Source organism: Phasianus colchicus, chromosome 19 (genome assembly GCF_987193195.1).
Source record: "Phasianus colchicus chromosome 19, bPhaCol1.hap1.1, whole genome shotgun sequence".
Taxonomy (NCBI): Eukaryota; Metazoa; Chordata; class Aves; order Galliformes; family Phasianidae; genus Phasianus; species Phasianus colchicus.
In genome coordinates, this window is record NC_143454.1 from 2,464,988 (window position 1) to 2,487,603 (window position 22,616).

A 22,616-nucleotide genomic window follows, 5' to 3' on the forward strand; every position below is an offset into this window, starting at 1 on the left:
CAGCAGGGAATGCACACAGTTTCACGCTGCTCCCCTTCCTCCAGTCCTAACAAAGAGACCAAAGGAGCACTGATTTGGAAATTGGTACAAAACACAGCAATGTCATATTAAAATGCAATTTGTCTTTTCATTGTCAGGGGTATTACAGCCTAAAGGTTGTAAAAAAGTTCCTATAAAGGAGGAAAAATACAGGTATTCCATACACAAAAGCAAAGAGGAAACATTGTGAGGGGTTTCCCCAGTGAGAAGTATGATTTCAGAAAGGGACATGTACAACGAACCCAGAGTGACGTCCAGGCAAATGTAACAATGACTGCTACAAAACCAATGGTAAGAGAAAGAATTCACTGCCAGGAGTATTTCACTGTCCAGCGATAAAGATTCACAGTATGTCTGCTCACAGGGTTTGCAAGGATGGAGATGCATGTCAGGATGTGCCTTGCACATGGGAGTTCACAAGAAGGGGTTTGCAGGTAGACTGTTGGTTTTGCACACATGCGCATGCACATGTTTGTGTGCAATGAGGTCTTTGCACAAGGCTGTGAGTTAGGGGATGAAGGATAAACATGGCCTGGCTGTAAAGGAAGCCAAGAATGTAACAAGCAGGATGAGATAATAAGCTGAAGAATACAATATGTAAGGGGTCCGTAACATCGCCTGGTTTTGCTCACTCAAAAGAAATTCGCAAATAGCATCGCTTAATTTAACCTCTTGCTAGCTCAAGGGGAACTTATTGCTTAACCTTTTGCTAGCCCAGACACATTCTCAAAAGGGAGCCTTCTCCAGTCAGCAGGAAAGGCCCCCCAAGAAAGCAAGGGGGAGGAAAGATAGGCAGAATTAGAAATTGCTGAGGTATGCAGGGCAGGAGAAGAGCTCAAAACTGGGACAAAAGTTGGAAGGACATGACGAGGAAGACGTCTGACTTCATCCCAGAATGACCACCAGAGTGGGAGGAAGACGTCAAGCCTTCATCCAATAGAAGCTACTGCGCATGCACTGCGGAGAGGGACAGTATGTAAATGAATTCCTGGAAAAGTAATGAATATGTTAATGGGTCTTGGGTAACACTTCTGAATATGTATGGATTGGCTTATAAATGTATTGGGATCCTATTCTCTGGTGTGCAAGCTAGGAGGAGTGATCCCCCTTGCACCTGGTGTGTGGCACAGCGCTGAAATAAAGACGTACCTGCTCTTATAACCTTACGTGGGTTACAGAGTTTGATTCCGCAAATCAGCTGCATGGTAGTGGTGGCCCATGTGGGTGTGTGTTCATATGTGTGTGTACAAAGATGGACATGCACAGCTCTGTGCAAAGGGATGGGGTTGCAATGTCTGCGCATGTACAAGGGCAGGCCTGCACAGAGAATATTGTGTTCAAAGGCACAGAGGGTGGAGCAGAGAGCAGTGGCCAGGTCCTGTGAGCCACGGAGCTCCATGGGCAAACTCGGGTGTCAGCAACAGCAGTAGCACTTGGAACACTGCCTCAAAGAACAGTGCCAGGATGGGAGCTTGCTGGGCTGAAGCTGCAGAGATGCTACACTGGACCAGAAGTCGTGCAGCAGCTCATGTAATGCTGCTGGACAAATCGGGCCGTGCACTCTTCTTTGTGAATCCATAATTGTGATTGTTTATTGATTGAGTACAACCAGATAAGACATGGAGTGCCGAGTCGGGCGGCACTTGCAGTGCTGCCCTGTAACACCACGCACTGCAGCTGTTGCCTTCTGATGCTCTTCCTTTCAGTCCTTCAGCTGCAGCTTCTGCATCATCTCCACAAGACTGTTCATTGTGGAGGATTGGAAAGGAACAAAGCAAGTGTAAAAATGGGACAGAAACAATCTAGGGAGATCTCATTAAGAAAGTCTGATCAGTAAGCTTCCAGAATGGTCCCATGCAGCACGTTCCTGCCATTCAGGTCACTGACGTTACTTCCATAACATGCTGCCTATGATAAGATTCATGCTCTGCTGTGGGAACGCGGTTTCAAAGGTCGCAGTGCCCAACATGGCTAGCTTCTTTATCACAGCAAAACCCTCTGTCCATTACTAACAGCACCCTTCTCAAGTAAGAGAAAGGCATCCAAGCTCCCCTAGGCAGCTCTCACTGACAGTATGATTTCCTCAAACACACAGCTGGGTGTTTTTCTATGACACTGTTTCCCTTGGGATTCTTCAATCTCTTTGATGTCTGACAGATGGAGGCACTGAGAACAACAAGAGGGCGCAGGTCTGTGTTCACCAAGGACTCACCTCTGTACGTGCAGCGGCAGCTCTCAGAGCAGCCTTCATCATTTCCACTCTCCTCTCTTTTTGTCATTGTCTTCTTGCTATAAGGCAAGAAAAAAGATGAATTTTGTCAACAGCAAAACTGCAGAAACATGGGTACGACAAAAACAAATGGCAGAAAAAAGACAAAGGAAATTGGACTAGGAAGCTTCTCAGTGAATGACATTTCCAGGGGGACATACAGAAGACCCTCATGGAGCGAATGGAAAAAGATGGGGTTACATATTCTGGCCATTGGACCTTATAGCCTTCAACGCTTTTCCCCTCTACGGAGAAAGAAAAAGCAAAGCCAACCCCAAGCAAACTCAGTGTCTCACCAAGGGCAGCTGCTCACCAGGGTGGGTACCACAGCACCTTCTTACCTCTTCTCTTGGAGCTCCATGCTGCGGCAGGCCCAGGCTGTGCTGCTGGAGCCGGCACACTGTCTCCGCTCCGACACATTCTCATGGTGTCCTCCCCGCTGCACTCACTCCTCACTCTCTTATTGGCAGAGAACTGCTCTGTCGTTCGTTTCTCTTGCTCCAAAGCCCTTGCGCTTTCTTCCAGCCAGGGTCTTGGAGACAGAATGGGGGTTCACTGCAGGGAAGGGTCTTCCCCCTGCACTAGGACCTGCTCTGTTAGGAAGTCCTCTAGCCTGGACACGAGCTTCAGATTCCGTTCTCTGAGGAGCTTTCTCAGAACAGACTGCATTCATGCGGCTCTTGCCGTTTGTCTCAGCACCTCTCCCTGTCATCATCAAGAAAGGAGAAGCAGCAGGATTTAAAGAGAGTTCAACACTACCTTCAGTCTGCAAAATGGGCCACAATGCTAGGACATCTCATCTTGTGTGTTTATGGTCATGGATCTTAGGATCATGGGTGAACACTGGGTTTGCATTTCAAATCAGGACAGGGATTACCTACCTGGGAAATAGGACCTGAAGCAACACACAGCGACAACAGCCCCAGGAAAGAACAGACAGGAAGCCTAACTAGAAAAACAGTGCACCAAACCCAGATGCCTGCTGTGTGTCTGTACCTCTCTTGGGTGCCATGTTATGCTCTGTATTCCTCCCCAGACTTTCCACAAGGCTGCGCTTCGCTGGAAGGCTGCTTGCATCACCTTCTGAAAGAAAGGAAACAAGAAATCTCTTTGGAGCAAGATTTAAGCACAGCCAACTACAAACTTCTACTCTTCAACCATAGTTTCCTAAATTTGCCTTTCTGCTCCTACAACATTGTGCCATTTTTGCAGTCAGCACAGATCTGCAGTGTACTTTCTTCACTCCTCCACCACACACGGCCCTTCATGCAGCCCTATTTAGCGGCAGGTACCCACACCACAGCTCACAAGAGCTTCTTACCTGCAGAGGCTTTCCGTTTCCCCCCATGCCCAGCACCATCCCATGGACGCACAGGCTCTGTCCCTACAATAACAGATTGTGCTGATTTTCAGAAACACCAGGAGCAGCACTGTCCTGTTAGCCCATGTCCACCCCCCAAAAACCAAAAGACACTCTTCTACAGACAGAACAGAAACTGATGTTTAAACTGCAGTGTGCTAATAAAAAGCATTACTAGCCTCATTCCTGCTCAGACGGCAGCAAATGAACCCTGTGCGCTGCAAGGTGCTGTTGGATCTCTGGCAGCCTGCTGGTTGCTGCTCCCAAACGTGGGGAACTGTGCCGCACTGCTTCTGAGGAGAGAAAGGAAAATACCACAGCCTGAGCCGTGCCCATGCCATTAGCCCAGGCTGTCAGCAGCGAGTGCAGAACCCAACTGGTTATTGAGGTAACAAAAGACCAGTAGGGCTCCCCCTGCTCCACTCCTTCCCCTTAAAAATGCGAAAAAGGGAAGAAAAACTAAGCAAAAGAAACTCAGCCATACCTTTCCACTCACAGAGCAGGAATTGGAACCACGGTCATCTCCTTGCTGAAACATAACCACTGAAGTCTCAGAGGAAGCCCAAATTCTGAGGGCTCTCTCCACAGGAACTTCCCTCGCTCCTGGAAAGAGCTCTTTTCACTCTTCCTGCCTTAATCCCCAAAATTTCCATTTGGACAGGAAACCTGCAGAAAGTATCAACATGTAAAAATTAATGAGGAAGAAGCATTTTCCCAACGTTCTTCATTCATGCCATTCGCCTCTTGAGGAGTGCAATGTCTGGAAATCAGCTGGCTGCAAGAGCTGCCTAATGCTAGCTCCAGCTTGTGTCTGACTGCCATGGCTTATGTCAGCAAGTGCTCTCCTCTATCTTCTCAGTAGCTCTGCACCCAGCCATCCATGGGGCAGTGAGGCACAAGTTGTTCTCTGTGAAGTTTGTACTCTTATTGCTTTTTAATGTCTGACATGAAGGTGGGGGCCTGGCAGTGAATTTCCAGGGGAGTAATGACATTTTATCATCCTCACCAAAACACAGGATGGAATCTGTACACGAATCCATTTCCCTTGGAAACAGCCATGCTGGGGGGCACGGCTGGAGCTGGGAACTCCTCCCCAGCTCAGCTTTTCTGCTGAGACACCTTCCAGCAACCACCCAGCATCAAACCCAGCTCACCAGTTCAGCCTGCTCAGCCTAAGCTGTGCCCAGCTCACGCACACGCCACAGTGGTGCTTCTGACGGGCTCTCACAGGGTGATCTCTCTCAAGAAAGGCTCACAGCTCAGTCTCCATGTGCAGCACGCTCACTGGAGCACGAGCTCTGCTCACCAGCTGTGGCACAAACGCTCCCACCCCAGTGACAGTTGTGACCTCAGCAAGTGTCCGCATCACTTCTGTGCTTCCATTATAAGTGAAGGAGATGGACACCTCCCAGATCTAAATTGTAGGAAACCAACACCAGGGTCACCCAATGGGGTTATTTGAAGTAAAATAACGGAGAAGTGAAGATGATTCATGTGCAGCCCAATAAAAACCGGTGAAGACCAATATGGCCTCATAGTGGTCAATGGAGTCCCAGGAGAACTAGTAGGAAGCAATAGGAATGCACATCTGTGTGCTCCAGGGCCGGTGCTGGCCTCTTGGGCTGTGGCTATGGCTTTAAGTCCCTGGACTGGTTCCAGCCTCTCGGGCTGTGTCTTTGGTCCCCAGGGCTGGTACTGCCCTTCAGGCTTTGGCTTTAGGCCCCGGGCCCATTGCCGGCCTTTCTGGCTTTAGGCCCCAGGGCTGCTGTCAGCCTCTGTGGCTGTGACTGTGGCTTTACAGCCCAGGGCTGGTGCTGGCCTCTCTGGTTGTGGCTGTGGATTTGGGCCCAAAGCTGGTACTGGCCTCTTGTGCTGTGACTGTGGCCTTAGGCCCTGGGGCCAATGCTGGTCTCTCAGGTTGTGGCTTTTGGCCTTGGGGCCAGTGCTGGCCTGTTGGGCTGTGATTGTGGCTTTAGGCCCTTGGCCTGCTTCCGGCCTTTTGGGCTGTGGCTGGTGCTGGCCTCTCAGGCTGTGGCTTTCGGCCCCAGGGCTGGTGCCAGTCTGTCTGGCTGTTGCTGGGGCTTTAGGCCCCGGAGCCAATGTAGTCCTGTCAGGCTGTGGCTTTTGGCCCTGAGGTCATCACTGGCCTCTCTGGATGCGGCTGTGGCTTTAGGACCTTGGGCTGGTGCCAGCCTCTGTGGCTATAACTGTGGCTTTACAGCCCAGGGCTGGTGTTGACCTTTCTGGCTTCCGTCCTTAGGGCCTGTGCCAATCTCTCTGGGCTGTGGCTGTGGATTTAGGTCTGAAGCTGGTGCCAGCCTCTCTAACTGTGGCTGTGGCTTTAATCCCCAGGACTGGTTCTGGTCTCTCAGGGTGTGGCTGTGGCTTCAGGTCCCAAGGCCAGTGCCTTGGGCTCTGGCTGAGGTTTTAGGCCCCTGGGGCCTATCTGGCTTTGGCTGTGGCTTCAGGCCCCAGGGATTGGCCCCTCTGGATGTGGCTTTGGGCTCTAAAGCTTATGCCAGCCTTTAACAGCATGTGTTTTAAAATGGTTCATGTAATCAAGTAAAAGCAAGAGAGCACTGAGCTCTTCTGGGTCTTTCTAGAATTGGGGATAGAAACAGGAGAGTGTGCTCAGCCTTGTGTGGTTGGTTGTATCCAGCAGTCATTACCACAGTTGTAAACATCACTAAATCTTTGTTATCCTGCTATACAGGAGTAGAGTGTGACAAGAAATCAGTGACTATCAGTTTAGAGGAGGTAATGAATTTAAATAGTTCCCCTTGTTTTTTCTTGTCACTTAGGTTACAGAGTTCTTCTATGCTATGTGCTTGTGTAATACCTCTGAACCACAATTTTGATGGGTTCTGCAAAGCTCACAGCAACAGGCTTTGGTCATCTTCAGATCAACATGATGAGAGTGACAGAAAGAAAAAAGTACAAGGCAATAGCCATTTTTTTTCTTCTAGTAAGCATGCCATAGCTAAACCTTCCATACTAAGACTTATGTCTTGATAGGGCTGTTCCCTTAACCTCACACCTCTAGCACAACACTTTCTGTTGAGATTTCCACAAGTGAAGAAGTATTAGTGCTGCTCCTCTGTCTGTCTCTTTTGATCTGTATTTTCTGGAATGCAGGGATTTCTTTTAGTGGTCCACAAACACTGCCAGGATAACCAAGTATAAATTATCACTTTTATTACTGTCCTCAAGAGAAGATGGCTGTAGTCTGAGGGCAGTGGGAGGCAGGGACAAGAATCAACACCAAGGGCAGGGTGGTTTTTCGTTACTAAATGGAATGACAGTGTTTTCTACAGATGGATTTGCCATAGCATTTCTTACAAGGACTACCAGTTGGATGGAATGTGCCCTGAAGCGGGTGTGCTTGCAAGTTGGCAAAAGAGAAATGCAAATCATGGTAAGTCTCCACACTGTATGGAGACTCTACCTGGAAGCAGAAAAATGTGATAGCCCCACCACATTCTGGCTATGAGTTGTGTAGAGTCCCTGTCCCAAACTATGGGTTTCCTTAGCAAATTTTCCAATCTTCTGGAAAGCCCCAGTTCATCGGGTTACATTGCTATGTGAAGAATCTCAGTTTGAATAATTTAGATATACCTTTTTGTTAGTGGTCAAGTAAAACATGGCAACAGAGGCAGCAGAGGGTAATCTCAGGAAGAAGAGAGGACAAAAACAGCTCCTTTATCAAGCCCAGACTTAATGTAAAAGGAAGAGCTGAACAAGTGTGCATGTTTCAGAGTGTTCATCTCCTGAACACTCTGCACCCAGAGAAGGAGAATGATTCTGACACTGCAGTTTCAGAACTCCAGTCAGTACACAAACTGAAGGATTTCTGGGCTGAGATGAACTTACATCTCTGCAGCTTCTAATCTTGGATTTTGTGTGCTAGTGCAATTAAGCTTTTGGGCATGATTTATCATCACCATAGCTAACCTGCATTGGAAAAGTTGACATCACATCTCACATAAAAGCTTTTAACATAGCTTTGATTTGCCAGTGCTGTCCACTGTCTCCACTTGTCTGGTGCCTTCTTGAAATGTATGTCAAATCTGGAAATCTTCTCTTATTTCCTAAAGGAAAGGTTCTTATTTTCTGAAAGAAGGTTCTGAAGGAGCTGGCTGAGGTGGTTGCCGAGCCGCTCTCCATCATGTTTGAAAAGTCGTGACTGTCAGGTGAGGTCCCGGATGACTGGAGGAAGGGTCACGTCACTCCCATTTACAAGAAAGGGAACAAGGAGGACCTGGTGAACTACAGGCTGGTGAGTCTCACCTCTGTGCCTAGGAAGATCATGGAACAGATCCTCCTGGATGACATGCTTTGTCACATGAGGAATGAGCATATGATCTGAGACAGCCAGCACGGCTTCACCACAGGAAGGTCATGCTTAACCAATATGGTAGCTTTCTATGATGGAGTGACAGCATTGGTGGACAAAGGGAAGGTGACCGATGTCATTTACCTGGACTTGAGCAAAGCCTTTGACATGGTCCCCCACAACATCCTTACCTCCAAATTGGAGGGATGTGGATTTGATGGGTGGACCACTCGATGGATGAGAAATTGGCTGAAAGGCCACAGACAGAGGGTGGTGATTAATAGTTCTGTGTCCAGCTGGAGGCCGGTAATGAATGGCATCCCCCAGGGGTCTGTCTTGGGACCGGTTCTCTTTAACTTCTTTATCAATGACATCGAAGACACAATCAAGTGCACCCTCAGCAAGTTTGCTGATGACACCAAGCTGAGTGGTGCGGTTGACACGGTGGAAGGAAGGGACCATTCAGAGGGACCTCAACAGACTTGATAGGTGGGCCCGGGTGAACCTGATGAGGTTCAACACAGCAAAGTGCGAAGTTTTGCACTTAGGCCGGAGGAATCCCAGGCATTTATACAGACTAGAAGGAGCAGTCCTTGAGAGCAGCCCTGCGGAGAAGGACCTGGGGGTCCTGATGGATGAGAAACTTAACATGAGCCAGCAGTGTGTTTTTGCAGCTTGGAAAGCTCCTGGGCTCCATGAGAAGAGGGGTGGCCAGCAGGGAGAGGTAGGTGATTGTCCCTCTCTACTCTGCTCTTGTGAGGCCCCATCTGGAATACTGTGTCCAGGTCTGGATCCCCCAGTACAAGAAAAACAGGGAGCTGTTGGAGACGGTCCAGAGGAGGGCCACAAAGATGATCAGGGGGCTGGAGCACCTCCTCTATGAAAACAGGCTGAGGGAGCTGGGCTTGTTCAGCATGGAGAAGGCTGTGGGGTGAGCTCATTGCAGCCTTTCAGTACCTAAAGGGTACTGAATAGGAGGGGAGTCAACTCTTTGAAAGGGTAGATAGCAGGACAAAGGGAAATGGTGTTAAGTTGATGGAGAGAAGATTTAGGTTGGATGTCAGGGGAAAGTCTTTACTATGTCTTTACTATGAGAGTGGTGAGATGCTGGAATAGCTGCTCAGAGAGGTTGTGGATGCTCCATCTCTGGAGCTGTTCAAGGCCAGATTGAAAGGCCTTGGGCAGCCTGGTCTAGTATTAAATGTGGAGATTGGTGGCCCTGCATGTGACAGGGGGGTTGGAGATTCATGGTCCTTGAGGTCCCTTCCAACCCGGGCCATTCTGTGATTCTGTGATGCTGTGATTCTTAGCTTTTGTGCAATAAAGAAGCATTTGAAATGTTGCTTCTTGCAGCAGTACAGTGTTTCAGAAGAGAGAAAAACACAGCAGGCAGAAACTGGATTTCTGTTATTGATAAAGCTGAGCTGAGAACTGGACTGACTCCTGCACCTGAGAATGTGAGCAAAGCCTGCAGACACAGAGGAATAACTTTTCCCTACAGGTTGAGTGTGTCAGAAGCAGGTCATTGCTAGGAGAGCTTGTGCTTCAAGAATCATTTTGCATAGAGAATGTAATTCTAAAAGCAAGTTTGCCAGTTCTTTAATTCCTAAGTGGTTTTTGAGCAAGGAAAGTTTTGAGATGCTGTTTGCTGGAAGACAGAGAGAGGAAAAGCAAGTAAAAGGCAGTGCAGTTCCCTGCATTAGAGAGCAGCAGCCAGAAGGCTGCCAGAATGCCAGCTGCACCTTGCAGCATGCAAAGGGATGTCATGGGGATGGACCATCCTTAGCATCATGCAAAAATGAGTCTCTTCAGTCCTCTGTCATGAAGTATGGAAAAATGAATTTTGAGCATCACTTCTGAGTGGATGCAGTGCTGTCAGACATGAAGAGGATTGTAACATTCTGATGGAATCAGTGTCCTATTTTTACACTTGCCTTGTTTCTTTCCAATCCTCTGCAATGAACAGCCTTGTGGAGATAATGGAGAAGATGCAACTGAAGGACTGAGTGGAGGAGCATCAGAAGGCAGTAGCTTCATGGCAGCACCCCAACTTGGCACTCTGAGTCTGCTTGCAGTCCATCAATAAACAATTGGAGTTGTGGATTCACAAAAAGCTCACGGCCTGATTTGTCCAGCCGCACTCAGTGAGCTGCTGCATCACCTCCTTGTTATTCCACTCGCGGTGCTGGGTCAGAACTCCCACAGCTCCACCAGGGAGTGCTGCAGGTTATCCAAGCAATGGATGCACCATTCTTTTGCACTGCCCATAAATGCACTATCTACAAAGCACATGCAAAGAACTACAAATAGCACAGCCTACAAAGATCACAGGCATGCTGAGTTAGAGAATAGCTCTATAGAGATGTCTGAGTTTCCCAGGGGAACACTGAGCATAACTGAGCATTTGCTCCTCACTCTTCAGGCGACTCTCTTGGGGGAAGAGATGCACCACTGGCCACCTGATCCCAGAAGGCAGAAGTGTTCTCCTGATTTCTCTGCAGTGATATCTTCCCTCATCTTCCCCTCTCTGTTTAGCCATTTTTATATGACTTTTTACCCTTCAGTCAAAGCTTGAGTGACTCTCATCATTGTTGTCATGGTTTTGTGATTTTTGGTTTTCGGTATTCCACATCATAACATCATGTAGGGCACTGGGAGTTTAACTGTTAATGCTCAAGTTCTGGATACCTGCCCAGAAGAGAAGAACTACATTCCCCAGGGGACTTTGCGGTCTGAGAGAGGAGATATAACTCCTGGCAAGGTCACCTGATGCACTCTTCTTCGCCTGCTCTTCTTCGTCGGCTCTCCTCCCATCTCCCTGCTGCTCAGCCGGACTGCGCATCTCACCTCAGCGTTGTGGTGAGGCCTATCCACCTTTCGGACATTCTCTCTCTCATTATATTTGATTTATTAGCTTCAAATTTAATTATATTGTATTATAGTGTGTTATCTTGCATTCCGATAATATATTTAGTAAATTAATTTGTTTCTTCTCAGATCGTTGCCGCTGTTTTTAATTATTTTGGGGTCCCCTGTTCCCTTTTTCTGGAGGCGTGGATTTTGCGAAATCCCTCCACCCCGCATGTCACGGAACTGGGCCGAACCAGCCCGTAAACCTTTGACAATTGCATACCTTTGTAGTGAGCCGTGTGAAATTTTCTCACTTTGCTTTTAAAAGCCCAGGCTAAAAACTCCAGCATCAATGCCAAATGTGGGGTCGTAGCATTATGGAAGTGGATAAGTTTTGGGATGGAGATGTTTTTGGTTTTATAATGAGTGAATAATGAGCAAAGTTCACATTTTCTCAAAATATGACAGACTTTTTGTGCTGAGTAGCAAATAAAATAGTTTTTATCTCCAGTCTCACATTCTACTTTGCTGTTGTGTTGGTTAGTTTTTTTTTTTAATCTCCCTGAGATTTCACTGGGAGGGAGGTGGGTGAGCCAACATCTGTGCAGTGCTGGCCTACCTAACAGGCTAAACCATCACCAGAAGGACAACAAGTAGCCTTTGCGCAGTCTATCCCTTGGGTGTGTACTTGACAGAAGCTCTTAAAGAAGAGCTGAGGCTGCAGGCACTGCCTTGAGCAGATCCCCTTCCAGGATGGAAGTGCTGCAGTGGAGGGCATCTCTGTACAGAGCACCCACTGCCTGCCCCTGCCTGCAGCCACAGCACAGCCGCACAGCAGCACTGACACCAAGCACCAGGAGCAGCTGGGCCTAGCACCAACACAAGGGCACAGAAGAAAAATGTGGAAGGGCACAGGGAGCAGTTCTGCATGGAGCAAGCTCCGGTGCCTCCTGGCACTGCTGCACTGGGAGAGTTTTCCTCTCCACCTCTGCATACAAGCATTGCTCCTGCAGCTCCACAGACCGTCTTGCAAGAAGAATGACAGACAAACTCATTGCTGACTTGTTTCACTGACATTTACAAACAGACTCATGTACAGAGTCTCCAGGCTACACTATTCAGGAAAAAATAGGAAATGGGATGAATAATGACATATTACTGGGCAGCGTGAGAAGAGTTAGAGAAAAGAAAAAGTACGTACAGAAATAATAAAGAAATCAAAACGGGCTGTTCCTGCAGTATTTTACATTACAAAAGAGACTACTCCTTCTGACTGTTTTATTGTATCTCACATTCAGATGAAGATGAACAGTTTGAAGCTCATGAAAAAATTCAACAGTTTCAACACCACATCATTGAGTTCCAGTTTTCCTCACACTGTAGATGAGGGGCTTCAATGCTGGAGGCACCTACAAGTGCAGAACAGCAAGGGAGGTGGAGGAGGTGGAGTGGGCTTCAGATTGGCAAACATACCTACATCACAAGTAATTAGGATACCCAGTCCATACAGGAAGCTAACAGCTTCTTAACAGACCAGCACTCAGCAGGGCTCTGCTCCAAAGACAGGGTCTTCTCCCCAACTTTGCCCCCACTCTTCCCTCTCCAGAACCTGCTCTACCTCATGGAATCATAGAATCATAGAATCATAGAATCACAGGGATGGAAATGACCTTCAAGATCATAATTTTGGATTTTGTCCAAAAGGATACTGTCAGAAAGAGTCTCTAAAGCTCTGCTGAAATCCTAAAAGATGACATCGACTGGCCAGACATACTTACATCACAAGTAATTAGGATACCCAGCCCGTACAGGAAGCTAACAGCTGCTTAACAGAAACAGAGATCTGATAGAAGGCTGGAAAGCCTTCAAGGCTGTAGCTCAGAGCCCTTTTATTGCAAAAAGTAAGAGCCTGGGCTGGTAAACCCAGACGCTGATGGGCCAGGCTGCCTCCCAAGCTGATTTCTGCCAGGTCTGAAGGGTATGGAATTGGCCTAGTATAGTAGGAACAGTGTGTTCAAGCTCAGGAACCACATGGCTTTCTCAAAGTGCAAGTGTGGCCTTTTCTTCAGGCGTGTTGTTGTTAGTGTGATTTCCACCTGTTTTGGAGTTGAAAGGAATAGGAAAAGGCTTGGAAATCATTCAACAGGCAATAATGTTAAAAGCAGCAGTAAGAATTGAATTAGTTTGCCAGTTGTTCAAGATTTGCTCCTGAGTAGCACCGTCTGGCTCACTGGAGATTGAGGAGAGCTGGCTGTGACTGAGCCCACCATCTGGTGAGGCTGCGGGTGGGAAGGAGCCATGTCACAGCAGCAAACCAGCTGACAATGCTGTTTCCAGTATCCGTGGGGAATTCAAGAGGCAGAAAGGAGTAGCAGTGACAAAGAAGAGGTCTCAGGTTTTAGCAAACTGTGTCAAGGTTACAGAGCGTTCTGACACCTGGTGGGAGAACATGCAGAGATAAGGCAGAGAGAATCACAGAGGAGCTCCGAGTGTCACCTGAAGCGTACAGAACAAAAGCTCTTATGAAGACTATGAGAACCAGTGTGGAGGATGGATAACCACACTTGCAGTTATCCGCAGTTTAGCCAATACCATGAATATAAAAGACAATACGAAAAATGATACTTGTCTGGCTTCATAGAGGAGAGGAAGCAAATCAGAAGTCCAAACGAAGAGTTTGTGAGGAGACCCTCGAGAAAGGGCGCCTTCCTCTGCATTTGCACGTGTTTACCCAAAGGTGGAAGACCCTTGCAATGTCTCAGACAGCTTAAGTGGATATTTTATAGAAGTGTGCTGTAAAGGAAACGTTTTGGAGTCCCTATGAAAGAGTGCATTGTCTTGGGAATGGAATCAGTCATTCACTGAAATCAGGCTAAGGTAAATGAGGAGGTGGTACCTAAGAGGAAAATTCAAAATTAATGGTGTTAAATTGCTGTCAAAGGCCATAAGCGTACAGGGAACACAGAATTTACTTGCCAAAACAAACAGGGGAAAAAAAAACATCATTCAGATGTTCTTCACTCTTGCAACTAGAGTGCATGTGGCCAGGAGCTCCTGTACACTCAGCTGCTTCGGCTGTACAATAGAGAGCAGCATTTGGTTTGTGGTCGGTCCTCTCTGATTCTGAGATCCCGCTTCCATCTGACGCCCCAAACACGGGGTGCTGCTTTCCCTGGAGGCCATAGGAAAGGTGTCTGTGATGGAAAACGCCCCAGAGGATTGCCTGAGACAGCCCCGCTTCCAGCTGCACACTGGGCTCATTTGAGAGCCCAGCTGTGAAACCCTCCATCCCCATTCCCGAGAAGGAGCACTGGGAACAAATGAAAACGCTACCATCTTCTGTAAGTCAAATTTGTTTTATTATTTTTCATCCATTTCCATGTGTTCTGAAGACAGATGGATTTTGGTAATAGAAGAGAAAGTCTTCCCGAACAATAGTGCAGGTCTTGGGAGCTCTTTGCCCACGTGCAGATCTCGGGGGCGGCTTCAGGTCAGGACACAGAAGGAAAAGCAGCCATTTTTCTATCCCTCTTTACCCTTTGCCTAGGACATGTCCAGCAGCAGTGTTTTGCTCGTAAACTATGCCAGGCCACCCAAAAAGCCTTTCCCTTCCCACCAGGGATCTGAAGGAGCAATCAGCTGCCAAGAAACACTCTCTCTGGCCCAGAGCCGCCTCATGCTTATCTAGGTCTTCCAAACGCTGCCAAATCATGGGCTTCGGTGTGTTGCGTGTGACAAGAGAACACAATGCTGGAAAACAAGTAACTGGCATCAGTCAGAACTAGAGGGTCATTAAAGCGACCCCACCATCTCTATAACTTTGCCTTTATGCAAAGGGATGGCGTTCCAGAATGACCTCGGTGGGAATCACACACCTGATTTGCTGCCTGCGCTCTGACCACCCAAAGCCCTGATCACAGTGGCCTGAGCCTCCCCAGGCTGGGGAGCCCTGCTCTGGGTGGGCGGCACCACGCTGAGCTGGATGCCTCATATGGGAATGGATGCAGACAGGAGATGTTGAAGTTGTATCCTGACAACATGGTCTTCTGCGGTTGTTGCAGCATGGACCAGAACTTCTCAGGCCTTGACGTCAATAACTGCGATGACTCCGCTCTTGGCGGTTGCGGTCTGAACACGCTGTAGTTGTGTGCAGGGTTCGGAACTGGGGCTCCGCATCGGTATGAAGGCATTGCTTTGGCTGTTCCAAGCCATCCACCAGCTCCACCAGCATGCAGAGCTGTCGTCTTTCCTCTTCCTTCTCTGAACTCCCGAGGTTTTTCAGCCTGGATTTTTCTGGAACCAGGCTGCCTTTTGGTAGGAGATGCCTCTGGCTCCGTTGGCATATGACTGAAAGGACACAGTGGGAGGGGTTCACCTGAGCGGGTTATGTCTTTGGGACCATATCCTGCACCGCTAAGCCAGGACTGCTGGTTGTGACACAGCCTTCCTCATGCACAGCAAACAGGCCATGCTGGGGCTGCTTATCTGAGGAGGGGTAAGCCCTGTGAAATGAGCAGGTCCTGGTGGCCCCATCCCACTCCTCTGAGTGCTGTGTTCAGCACAGTTGGGCTGAGGAATGAGCTCTGGCCTGGGTGAGAAAACAGCGCAGTCAGTAGAAATGCCAACCGTGAGCCTCCCACCTCACCTGAACATATACTTCCACCTCTCCATCATCGTTGCTCTCTGGAGCCGCAGGAGTTCATTTTCTGCAATATTGGAAAAATCAGGGAAAGACAATTCAGGAAATCCCCCCTAAAGCCAGGAAGGAGGGGTGTCCTCAGAAATGCATTGCTGCAGCGCAGCTGTCCCCAGTGACATGCAGGGCTGCTCTTACAGAGTCCTGCTCCTACCGCAGCCCACACGTCCAGAGGCCTCGGGCCCTCACCTGACAGCGGCCCTTGCCCACTCCTTATTGCCACAGTGCAGTGTGGTTTTGTGACCATGCAGTCTGCTCCAGCTTTGGGGAAGAGGAGCTGGGTGGTGCTGGTGAGGTGACAATCTTTTTGGAGGGGGTCGTTTCCCAGGTGGGAAGGACAGGGTCTTAGAACCCCACTCACTTTCTGTACCCAGTGGCAGGCACCTTGGGCACATCCCAGCTGAGGCCTAAGTTTTGGGGAACCCAGTGAGATGTTCCGAGAACAGGCTTTGTCAAGATGGTGTGGGCTTTGGCCTTTGGGTGATTGTTGGAGGGGGACTTTCCCACCACGAGTTCGATGCAAGTGCTATGGAAAGGACCGGCAGCTGTTTTACCTTCCTCTCCCTGATCCAGAGGTGGCAAACTCTCTTTTCCTGAATCCTTGATGGGTTTCCTGGGCGGTGGTCTGGGCATAGACTCCATCACATATCTGTGTGCAAAGAGAAGTTGTGCATGTGACCCACGGCATCTCCATCAATTGCCACGTGCCACGATCACCCACTGACAGACATGTTACTGCATTGCTGTAAAGCTCTCAGACTCAAGGACCGTCCTGGGAATGGGGTCACCCAGCAAAGGAATCCAGGTCACGCTGAGAGTAAAGTATCACCCAAGTTCCTTCATCTCTCCCATTAGATGTGTCTCACAGGCACGGCTATGAGCCACAGTTGTTATGAGGATATCAAGGAAAGTGATGCGCAGTGTCTCCACAAGGGGATACCCATGGCCACAAAGAGCAAATGCTCCTGAATGAGAGCTGAACAACTGCACCAGGCAGAGCCCACACATGCAAACATACTCACTCAGGAAAGATAATCACACGTCCTGAGAACGTCAGAGAGGCCACGGCTGTCACCGGGGATACAATCATGTCCATCAGCCGGGGGATCTGCAATGGAGATGAGTAAAGATGGCGTTATGTCCTTTGCTTGGCTGAGGCCCTCGGTACTGGATGAATCCAAGACAAGATCTGGCGGGACTGTAGCTCTGGCCCAGCCCAAGATTCCAGCCATTAGAACCCCAAGCCCTCACCTTGAAAACAGCCTCCTCCAGGTTCTCCTTCCCAGACAACCTCTCTAGGAAATCATAATAAAATTTCATTTGCACCCTTGTGCCTTCAATGACCAGCACTCCCATGTCTTTAAGCACAAGGGCGATGTTCTCCCCCTTCTGCAGGCAGTGAGACATGAGGGATGTGGTGCCTCGGATGCAGCTCTCTGCTTCCTCCCAGGACACAGAGGCAGTTTCAGCCACCATGGTGTACTGGACGAGCTCACACTCCTTATGGCCTAGAAAAACATGAGAGAAAATGGAGTAGGTCACACGTCAAACCCTTCTGCGGGTTTTTCCCAAGTGTCGCTTGTAGTCATTACCCAGTTCAGTTTTGGCCATGCTCTGCAGAGGGGGCACTTGGCTCTTGATAAACATCTCAAACCTGGCTAAGGTTTACCATTTGCCCTGTCTGTGCAGCCACAATGGCATTAATCCACCTACCAGGCAGGTACTCCGTATCGTCCGTAAGGCTGTGAGCACGTACAAGATTCCTGGCCAGGCGGAACACAGGCCTTGGCATAACCAAAGCCTCATCACCGGCCTTGATGGGGACAACATCGAAGGAGCCAAGAGTTGGAATTCGGACCCCCTAAAGTGGAAGGGAACAGAACAGCCAGAGGTTAAGGACTGGCTGGAGGAAGGGATTTAGGAAGAAGCTGCCCAGTCCTTCTCCTCCCCTTGCCCTCTCAAAAATGCAGTGCTGCAGTTGGAGCAGAAGCAGATTGAGGGTCTGCTTGGAGCGACCAGGATTAGCCTTGAGATTCGACACCATCTACCATGAGTGGTACCAGACATGCGTGAGGTCTGTTGGTGCCTCAGGGGGAATTTTGGGGTGATTTTCCTGCTTTCTGGGGAGGGGAAGAGTCACTGCATTCTGTGGCCCAGAGCCAAGGGGACTGCCAACCCCTCCAAGCAAACAACGAGGATCTGGGTGCTGACCCACCTTGTGCAGCAGGAGCTGTTTTTGGATGTAGATAGCCACCGCGTCCCAGATCGCTGTTCGCTCTAGAAAGCAGAGGAAACCCTGGTCACACTGTGTGTCTGTTGGCTTTCAGCCCTCCAGCAACCCCAGAGCTGGGGCTTGACAGCTGATGATAAGCGTTGTCACTGTCTCCAGCCCCTAATGGAGAATCCCCCTGAGACGACCACAGTGCTGGGTCTCGCCCATGAGATGCCACCACTGTTGGTCACAGAGTTCCTGTGGTAGCTGTGTAAGCCTGTACCTTTGGCAGCGATGTGTGGCATGAGGGAGGCGTGCTGCATCCCATCCCAGAAATGCAACTTGGTCCGCCTAATGCAGGCGCGTGGCTTCTCTTTGGCAAACCTCACGTGCAAGCTCATCCTTGCGCTCGCTCTCCGGTTGCTACTCCAGAGTGAAGGGCCCGTCCACCCCACCTCCCCTTCTGCACCCCTGCAAGGTCGCGTCACAGAACCCCTCCTCTGTGACACGGGGTTCCACTGCCCCATGCCCTACTGTGACCATCATGGCCATTGGTAGCCTGCTGACCATGGCGACTGAGATCATGAGGCATCAGCACCTCCCAAAGCAGAACTTATGATGAGCTTATATCTCTGCAGCTTCTAATCTCTTGGATTTTGTGTGCTAGTGCAATTAAGCTTTTGGGCATGATCTATCATCACCCTAGCTAACCTGCATTGGAAAAGTTGACATTAGATCTCACATAAAAGCTTTTAACAGAGCTTTGACTTGCCAGCGCTTTCCATTGTCTCCTCTTGTCTAGTGCCTCCTTGAAATGTATGTCAAATCTGGAGCAGGCCAGGAGATGTGCGGTATCTTTCGGGCCTGGCTGTTTCCAAGAGGGGGTAATGGAGGGAGTTCCACACGCCAAGGGACGTGAGTACCTGAGTGTCCCTGCTGCAGTGGCACAGACTCCTGGCACTGTCTTTCCTGCACAGGATGCCATCCCTGCCGCTCTGTGCTGCCTTCCTGGTGGGGCAGATTCCAGAGCTCCTGTTGGAGCAGCAGCTCCCGGGGCAGACACCAGCAGCTCATCTCTTTGTGGGCACTGCTGCACTTCATCAACTCTCAACATGTGCTTGTGTGTACGAGAGCCCTGAGCACAGTTCAGTGGATGCTCACACTTTGTGGGAAAAGAAGGGAGCCAGGCACTCTCCAGCCAGGCTGCCTCCCCTTCCCCAAATCCCAGAGCAGCTCAGGGGTGCCTGCAGCCAGGGCACAGCTTGGAGCTCTCAGCAGGGCTCTGCTCCAAAGAGAGGGTCTTCACCCCTCCTTTGCCCCCGCTCTTCCCTCTCCAGACCCTGCACTACCTCATGGAATCATAGAATCATAGAATCACAAGGTTGGAAAGGACCTGCAAGATCATCTAGTCCAACTGTCTCCCATTACCGTTGCTACCACAGGCACTAAACCATATCTCGTAGCTCCTCATCCAGACGCGTCTTGAACACTGCCAAGTACGGCGACTCCACCACCTCGCTGGCAGCCATTCCAGTGCTTGACCACTCTCGGAGAGAAAAAGTTTTTCCTTATGTCTAATCTAAACCTTCTCCGGTACAACTTGTGGCCATTTCCTCAGGTCCCGTTTGTTGCCTGGGACAGAAAGCCAAACCTTTCCTCATCACAGCCTCCCTTCAGGAAGTTGTGGAGTGCAATGAGGTCTCCCCTGAGCCTCCTCCAGACTAAATAATCCCAGCTCTCTCAGCCACTCCTCTTAAGACCTGTGCTTCAGACCCCTCACCAGTTTTGTTGCCCTACTCTGGACACGCTCTAGGGCCTCAATGTCTTTCTTGTAGTGAGGGGCCCACAACTGAACACAGTACTCAAGGTGCAGCCTCACCAGTGCTGAGTACAGGGGGACGATTACCTCCCTGCTCCTGCTGGCCACACTATTTCTAATGCAGGCCAGGATTCCTCCCTATGCAGAACATGTCATTGTTGGTTCAAAATGTTTTGAGGCCTTTTATGTTTTTCAGATAAACTCTGCTCACTTAAAGATGGGTCCTGTTTATACAAAGTGATGTGGTGCTGGATGGTGAAGTAAGGTGGACTTTGTCCTCCTGTGGAAGTCATGCAAACAATCTCTGTGTACATTGTGCTTGTCTCTAACTGGACAATTTGTCATTATCATACCACGTGCATAATGACACCGTCATATTGCTTTGGTTTGGACCTCCTCACTACACACTGGATTGCTGGGCTGATGGTTAGCACTGTTTTTGTGATGAGCATGAACAGTAAATGCAACTCTGGTACCACACCTATTTGGAAGTGAAGGTGAATGATGAATGTTCAGCACATCCATTTCCTCTCCTTTATCACAGTGTTTTGATCCTTAACATGAGGCTTTGGATTGCACTGGTCAGCTCTAAAAACTGAGTTTTCAACTCTGAAAATGGACATTTAGACCTCAAAACTGTGCTTTGGACCCCCAATATTTTTCCTTGGATCCAAATGTAAGCATTTCAACCCTAAAAAGGAAGCATTTTGATTGTAAAAAAAAGAACATCTGGAACCTAAAAATGAGGTTTTAGAGACTAAGAATGTAAGACGTCACAAATCAGGATTCTGACTCTGAAAATGAGACTCTAGAAAATGAAAGGAGGTTCTGTTCTCAAAAAAACATTACACTGAACATGATGGCTCCTGGTGGCAGCCATCTGATCAGCCATCCCACCATCAGAGCCCATCGCCCAGCTCAACTGGTGAACCCATGGCATCTCAATTCATCGAGGAAGAGGTGCAGCAGAGATGAGATCGGGATGAACAGTTCGACTTGACTATGAACGCTGTGGGACAGGTTATCTGTGAACATGAAATGTGTTGCAGTTCAGCAAGCTAAGTTAATAAAGCCTCTTTGGTACATGTCACAGTTTGGTTAGTGCTATTCACATGTGAAAGAGAGTGAGATACAACAGACTGGAAAGACTATACTGAGAGCAATGGGTGCTGGGACATTCAAGCATCGAGATACACATTTAGCAAAAGCCACTTGTTTAGTCAATGCTTGAAGATCTGCTAATCAAGCTGGTCCTGCCCAATCAAACTTCCTGCACACCGCAGAAATAAAATGAAAAAATGTAGCCACTGACATTCACTGACCCTTGCTGAACATTTATGAAGACCAAACAGTGGATGTGAGCACAATGGGGCCATGAGTGCTCCGCTTCATCAGTAGTGACAGTGACAGCAGGTCACCTTCACTGGTGCAGCTGGCAAAAATCAAAAAGCATAGCTGATGGTAGTGACTGTGTTGAGAAACAGCATTTGGTAGCTGAGAATTTGCTTTATCAAATATTGCTATTGTGCTCTTTCTATCTGTTGTAGTTTCCATAAGAACAGAACTGTGCAAACAGGTTATGTGTGTGTCTTTTTGTTCATTTGTTGTTTGTTGGCCAAGGTAGGACCCATCTGGCCCAACCCCAGCTCCAGAAAAAACACCCAGAGCAGGGTACCCAGGCACACATCCAGGCGGCTTTCGGAAATCTTCAAGAAAGAGATTCCATAACCACTGGCATAACCCATATAGAATAGACACAAGTGCTCCCAATGCTTATACAAACCTCCTGTGTTCCAGTTTGTGCCCATAGCCTCTTATTCTGGCACTAACACCACCAATAAGACCCAGGCTCCATCCTCTTTGCATCCTCTTTCCAGGTATTTGCAGGTATTTCTAGGTTTTTCCCAAAGCCTCCTCTTCTCCAGAGGGAGAAGTCCCAGCTCTTTCAGACCCTCCTTTAGGCCCTTCATCATCTTGGTGGCCCTACCCTGGGCTCTTTCCAGTATCACAGAATCATAGAACAGCTTGGATTGGAAGGGAACTGAAGGATCATCAAGTTTCAACCCCCCTGCTATAGACAGGGCTGCCAACTGTTTGACCACATACTAGATCAGATTGTCCAGGGTCCCATCCAACATTGCTTCAAACACCTCTAGGGATGGGACATGTTCAGATCTCTCTTGCACTGGGAGGCCCAGAACAACAGATGCATGTTCATCAGATGTTAGGCTTATAAAAAAAAGTGATTCAGCCTCTCTCTCTAGACAGCCTTCCCCTCATTTTTCCTCTAACATAGCTGTTAAAATCTACCTGTATCTTCAGCACCTAAGGGCAGATTACTTGCAGGTTACTGCAAACCTTGATGTAGCAGATCTGAAAGGCATAGACATTAGAAGAGCCATTTGGCTAAATATACAGTTGCCACTTCAACTCCACTGTTGTAGGGTGGAAGGGTGTTTATGTGGAGAACACAAATGTTGATAAAAGAAGCAAGGATAATTTTAAATGGTCATAGGAAATAAATGCCAGTCCTACACCTACTTATAGTTCGATTAGAGTCAGTAATTCGCATGAAAATTGTACAAAGTGCATCCATTACCATTCAACATCACCACAAAGCATTAGCATACCTAAACTGGAGGGTCTCAGCTGGGAGCTGGGCCTGTCCTGGCCTCCCTGCATCCAGTCAGCTCTGCGCATGTGGCCAGGGGCACTGATGAGCAGAGATGGGCCCTGCTGCTGAGTGTAGGGGGCTTCCTGCTGTGCCTTGTTCCTTGCCCAGCAGGAAGCCTGGCCCTCTTGCTTGCAGTGCCCTCCTGGAGAGCTGGGCTGCCTCCTGGCTCTGCTGGGGCTGCCTGCTTCTCAGAGGGAACCTGCCTTTGAAGCCTCCTCAGGCCAGTGCAGAGACAACGTGACTGCTTTCAGTCCTCAGTCCTGAGCAGGGCTGTCAAAAATGAAAGTTGCAGAGCACGACAGAGGCTCAGCAGCTCACTCAGCTCTTCTTTTTTCTTACAGCCCAGCTCCCAACTCCACAGCCC

At 48.9% G+C, this 22,616-nt stretch overlaps 1 protein-coding gene and 1 long non-coding RNA gene across 5 annotated transcripts; both read right to left on the reverse strand.

Annotated features, from left to right (window-relative positions):
- Window positions 1-1,095: 1,095 nt before the first annotated feature.
- On the reverse strand, window positions 1,096-4,984 carry LOC149915439 (uncharacterized). 2 transcript variants are annotated; one of them, XR_016458847.1, is made up of 4 exons: window positions 4,823-4,984; window positions 4,153-4,334; window positions 2,650-3,961; window positions 1,096-2,328 (listed from the first exon to the last, which is right to left on the reverse strand). It is a non-coding gene; the product is annotated as an uncharacterized LOC149915439 (long non-coding RNA). The 2 variants fall into 2 exon arrangements; XR_016458846.1 differs by having other exon boundaries at window positions 4,153-4,984.
- Window positions 4,985-14,204: 9,220 nt separating this feature from the next.
- Window positions 14,205-22,611, reverse strand: LOC116244328 (coiled-coil domain-containing protein 81-like). Of its 3 annotated transcripts, XM_090121202.1 has the most exons (9): window positions 18,043-19,666; window positions 17,763-17,824; window positions 17,261-17,408; window positions 16,799-17,055; window positions 16,570-16,655; window positions 16,102-16,196; window positions 15,497-15,557; window positions 14,727-15,198; window positions 14,205-14,601 (listed from the first exon to the last, which is right to left on the reverse strand). In XM_090121202.1, exons 1-8 carry the CDS (start codon window positions 18,284-18,286, stop codon window positions 14,766-14,768), a joined length of 1,386 nt encoding a protein of 461 aa, XP_089977328.1. In that variant the 5' UTR covers window positions 18,287-19,666; the 3' UTR covers window positions 14,205-14,601; window positions 14,727-14,765. The 3 variants fall into 3 exon arrangements, with proteins under 3 accessions (XP_089977328.1, XP_089977329.1, XP_089977327.1); XM_090121203.1 differs by lacking the exon at window positions 18,043-19,666 and adding an exon at window positions 22,209-22,611 and having other exon boundaries at window positions 14,205-15,198; XM_090121201.1 differs by having other exon boundaries at window positions 14,205-15,198.
- Window positions 22,612-22,616: the final 5 nt, after the last annotated feature.

Coding starts and splice junctions, on each gene's coding strand:
- LOC116244328 (XM_090121202.1), bottom strand. CDS start 18,286: ATGGGGCAGTGGAACCCCGTGTCACAGAGGAGGGGTTCTGTGACGCGA. Junction 17,056..17,260: donor CGATACGGAGTACCTGCCTG/GTAGGTGGATTA, acceptor ATGTTTTTCTAG/GCCATAAGGAGTGTGAGCTC. Junction 16,656..16,798: donor TGGAGGAGGCTGTTTTCAAG/GTGAGGGCTTGG, acceptor TCTCCATTGCAG/ATCCCCCGGCTGATGGACAT.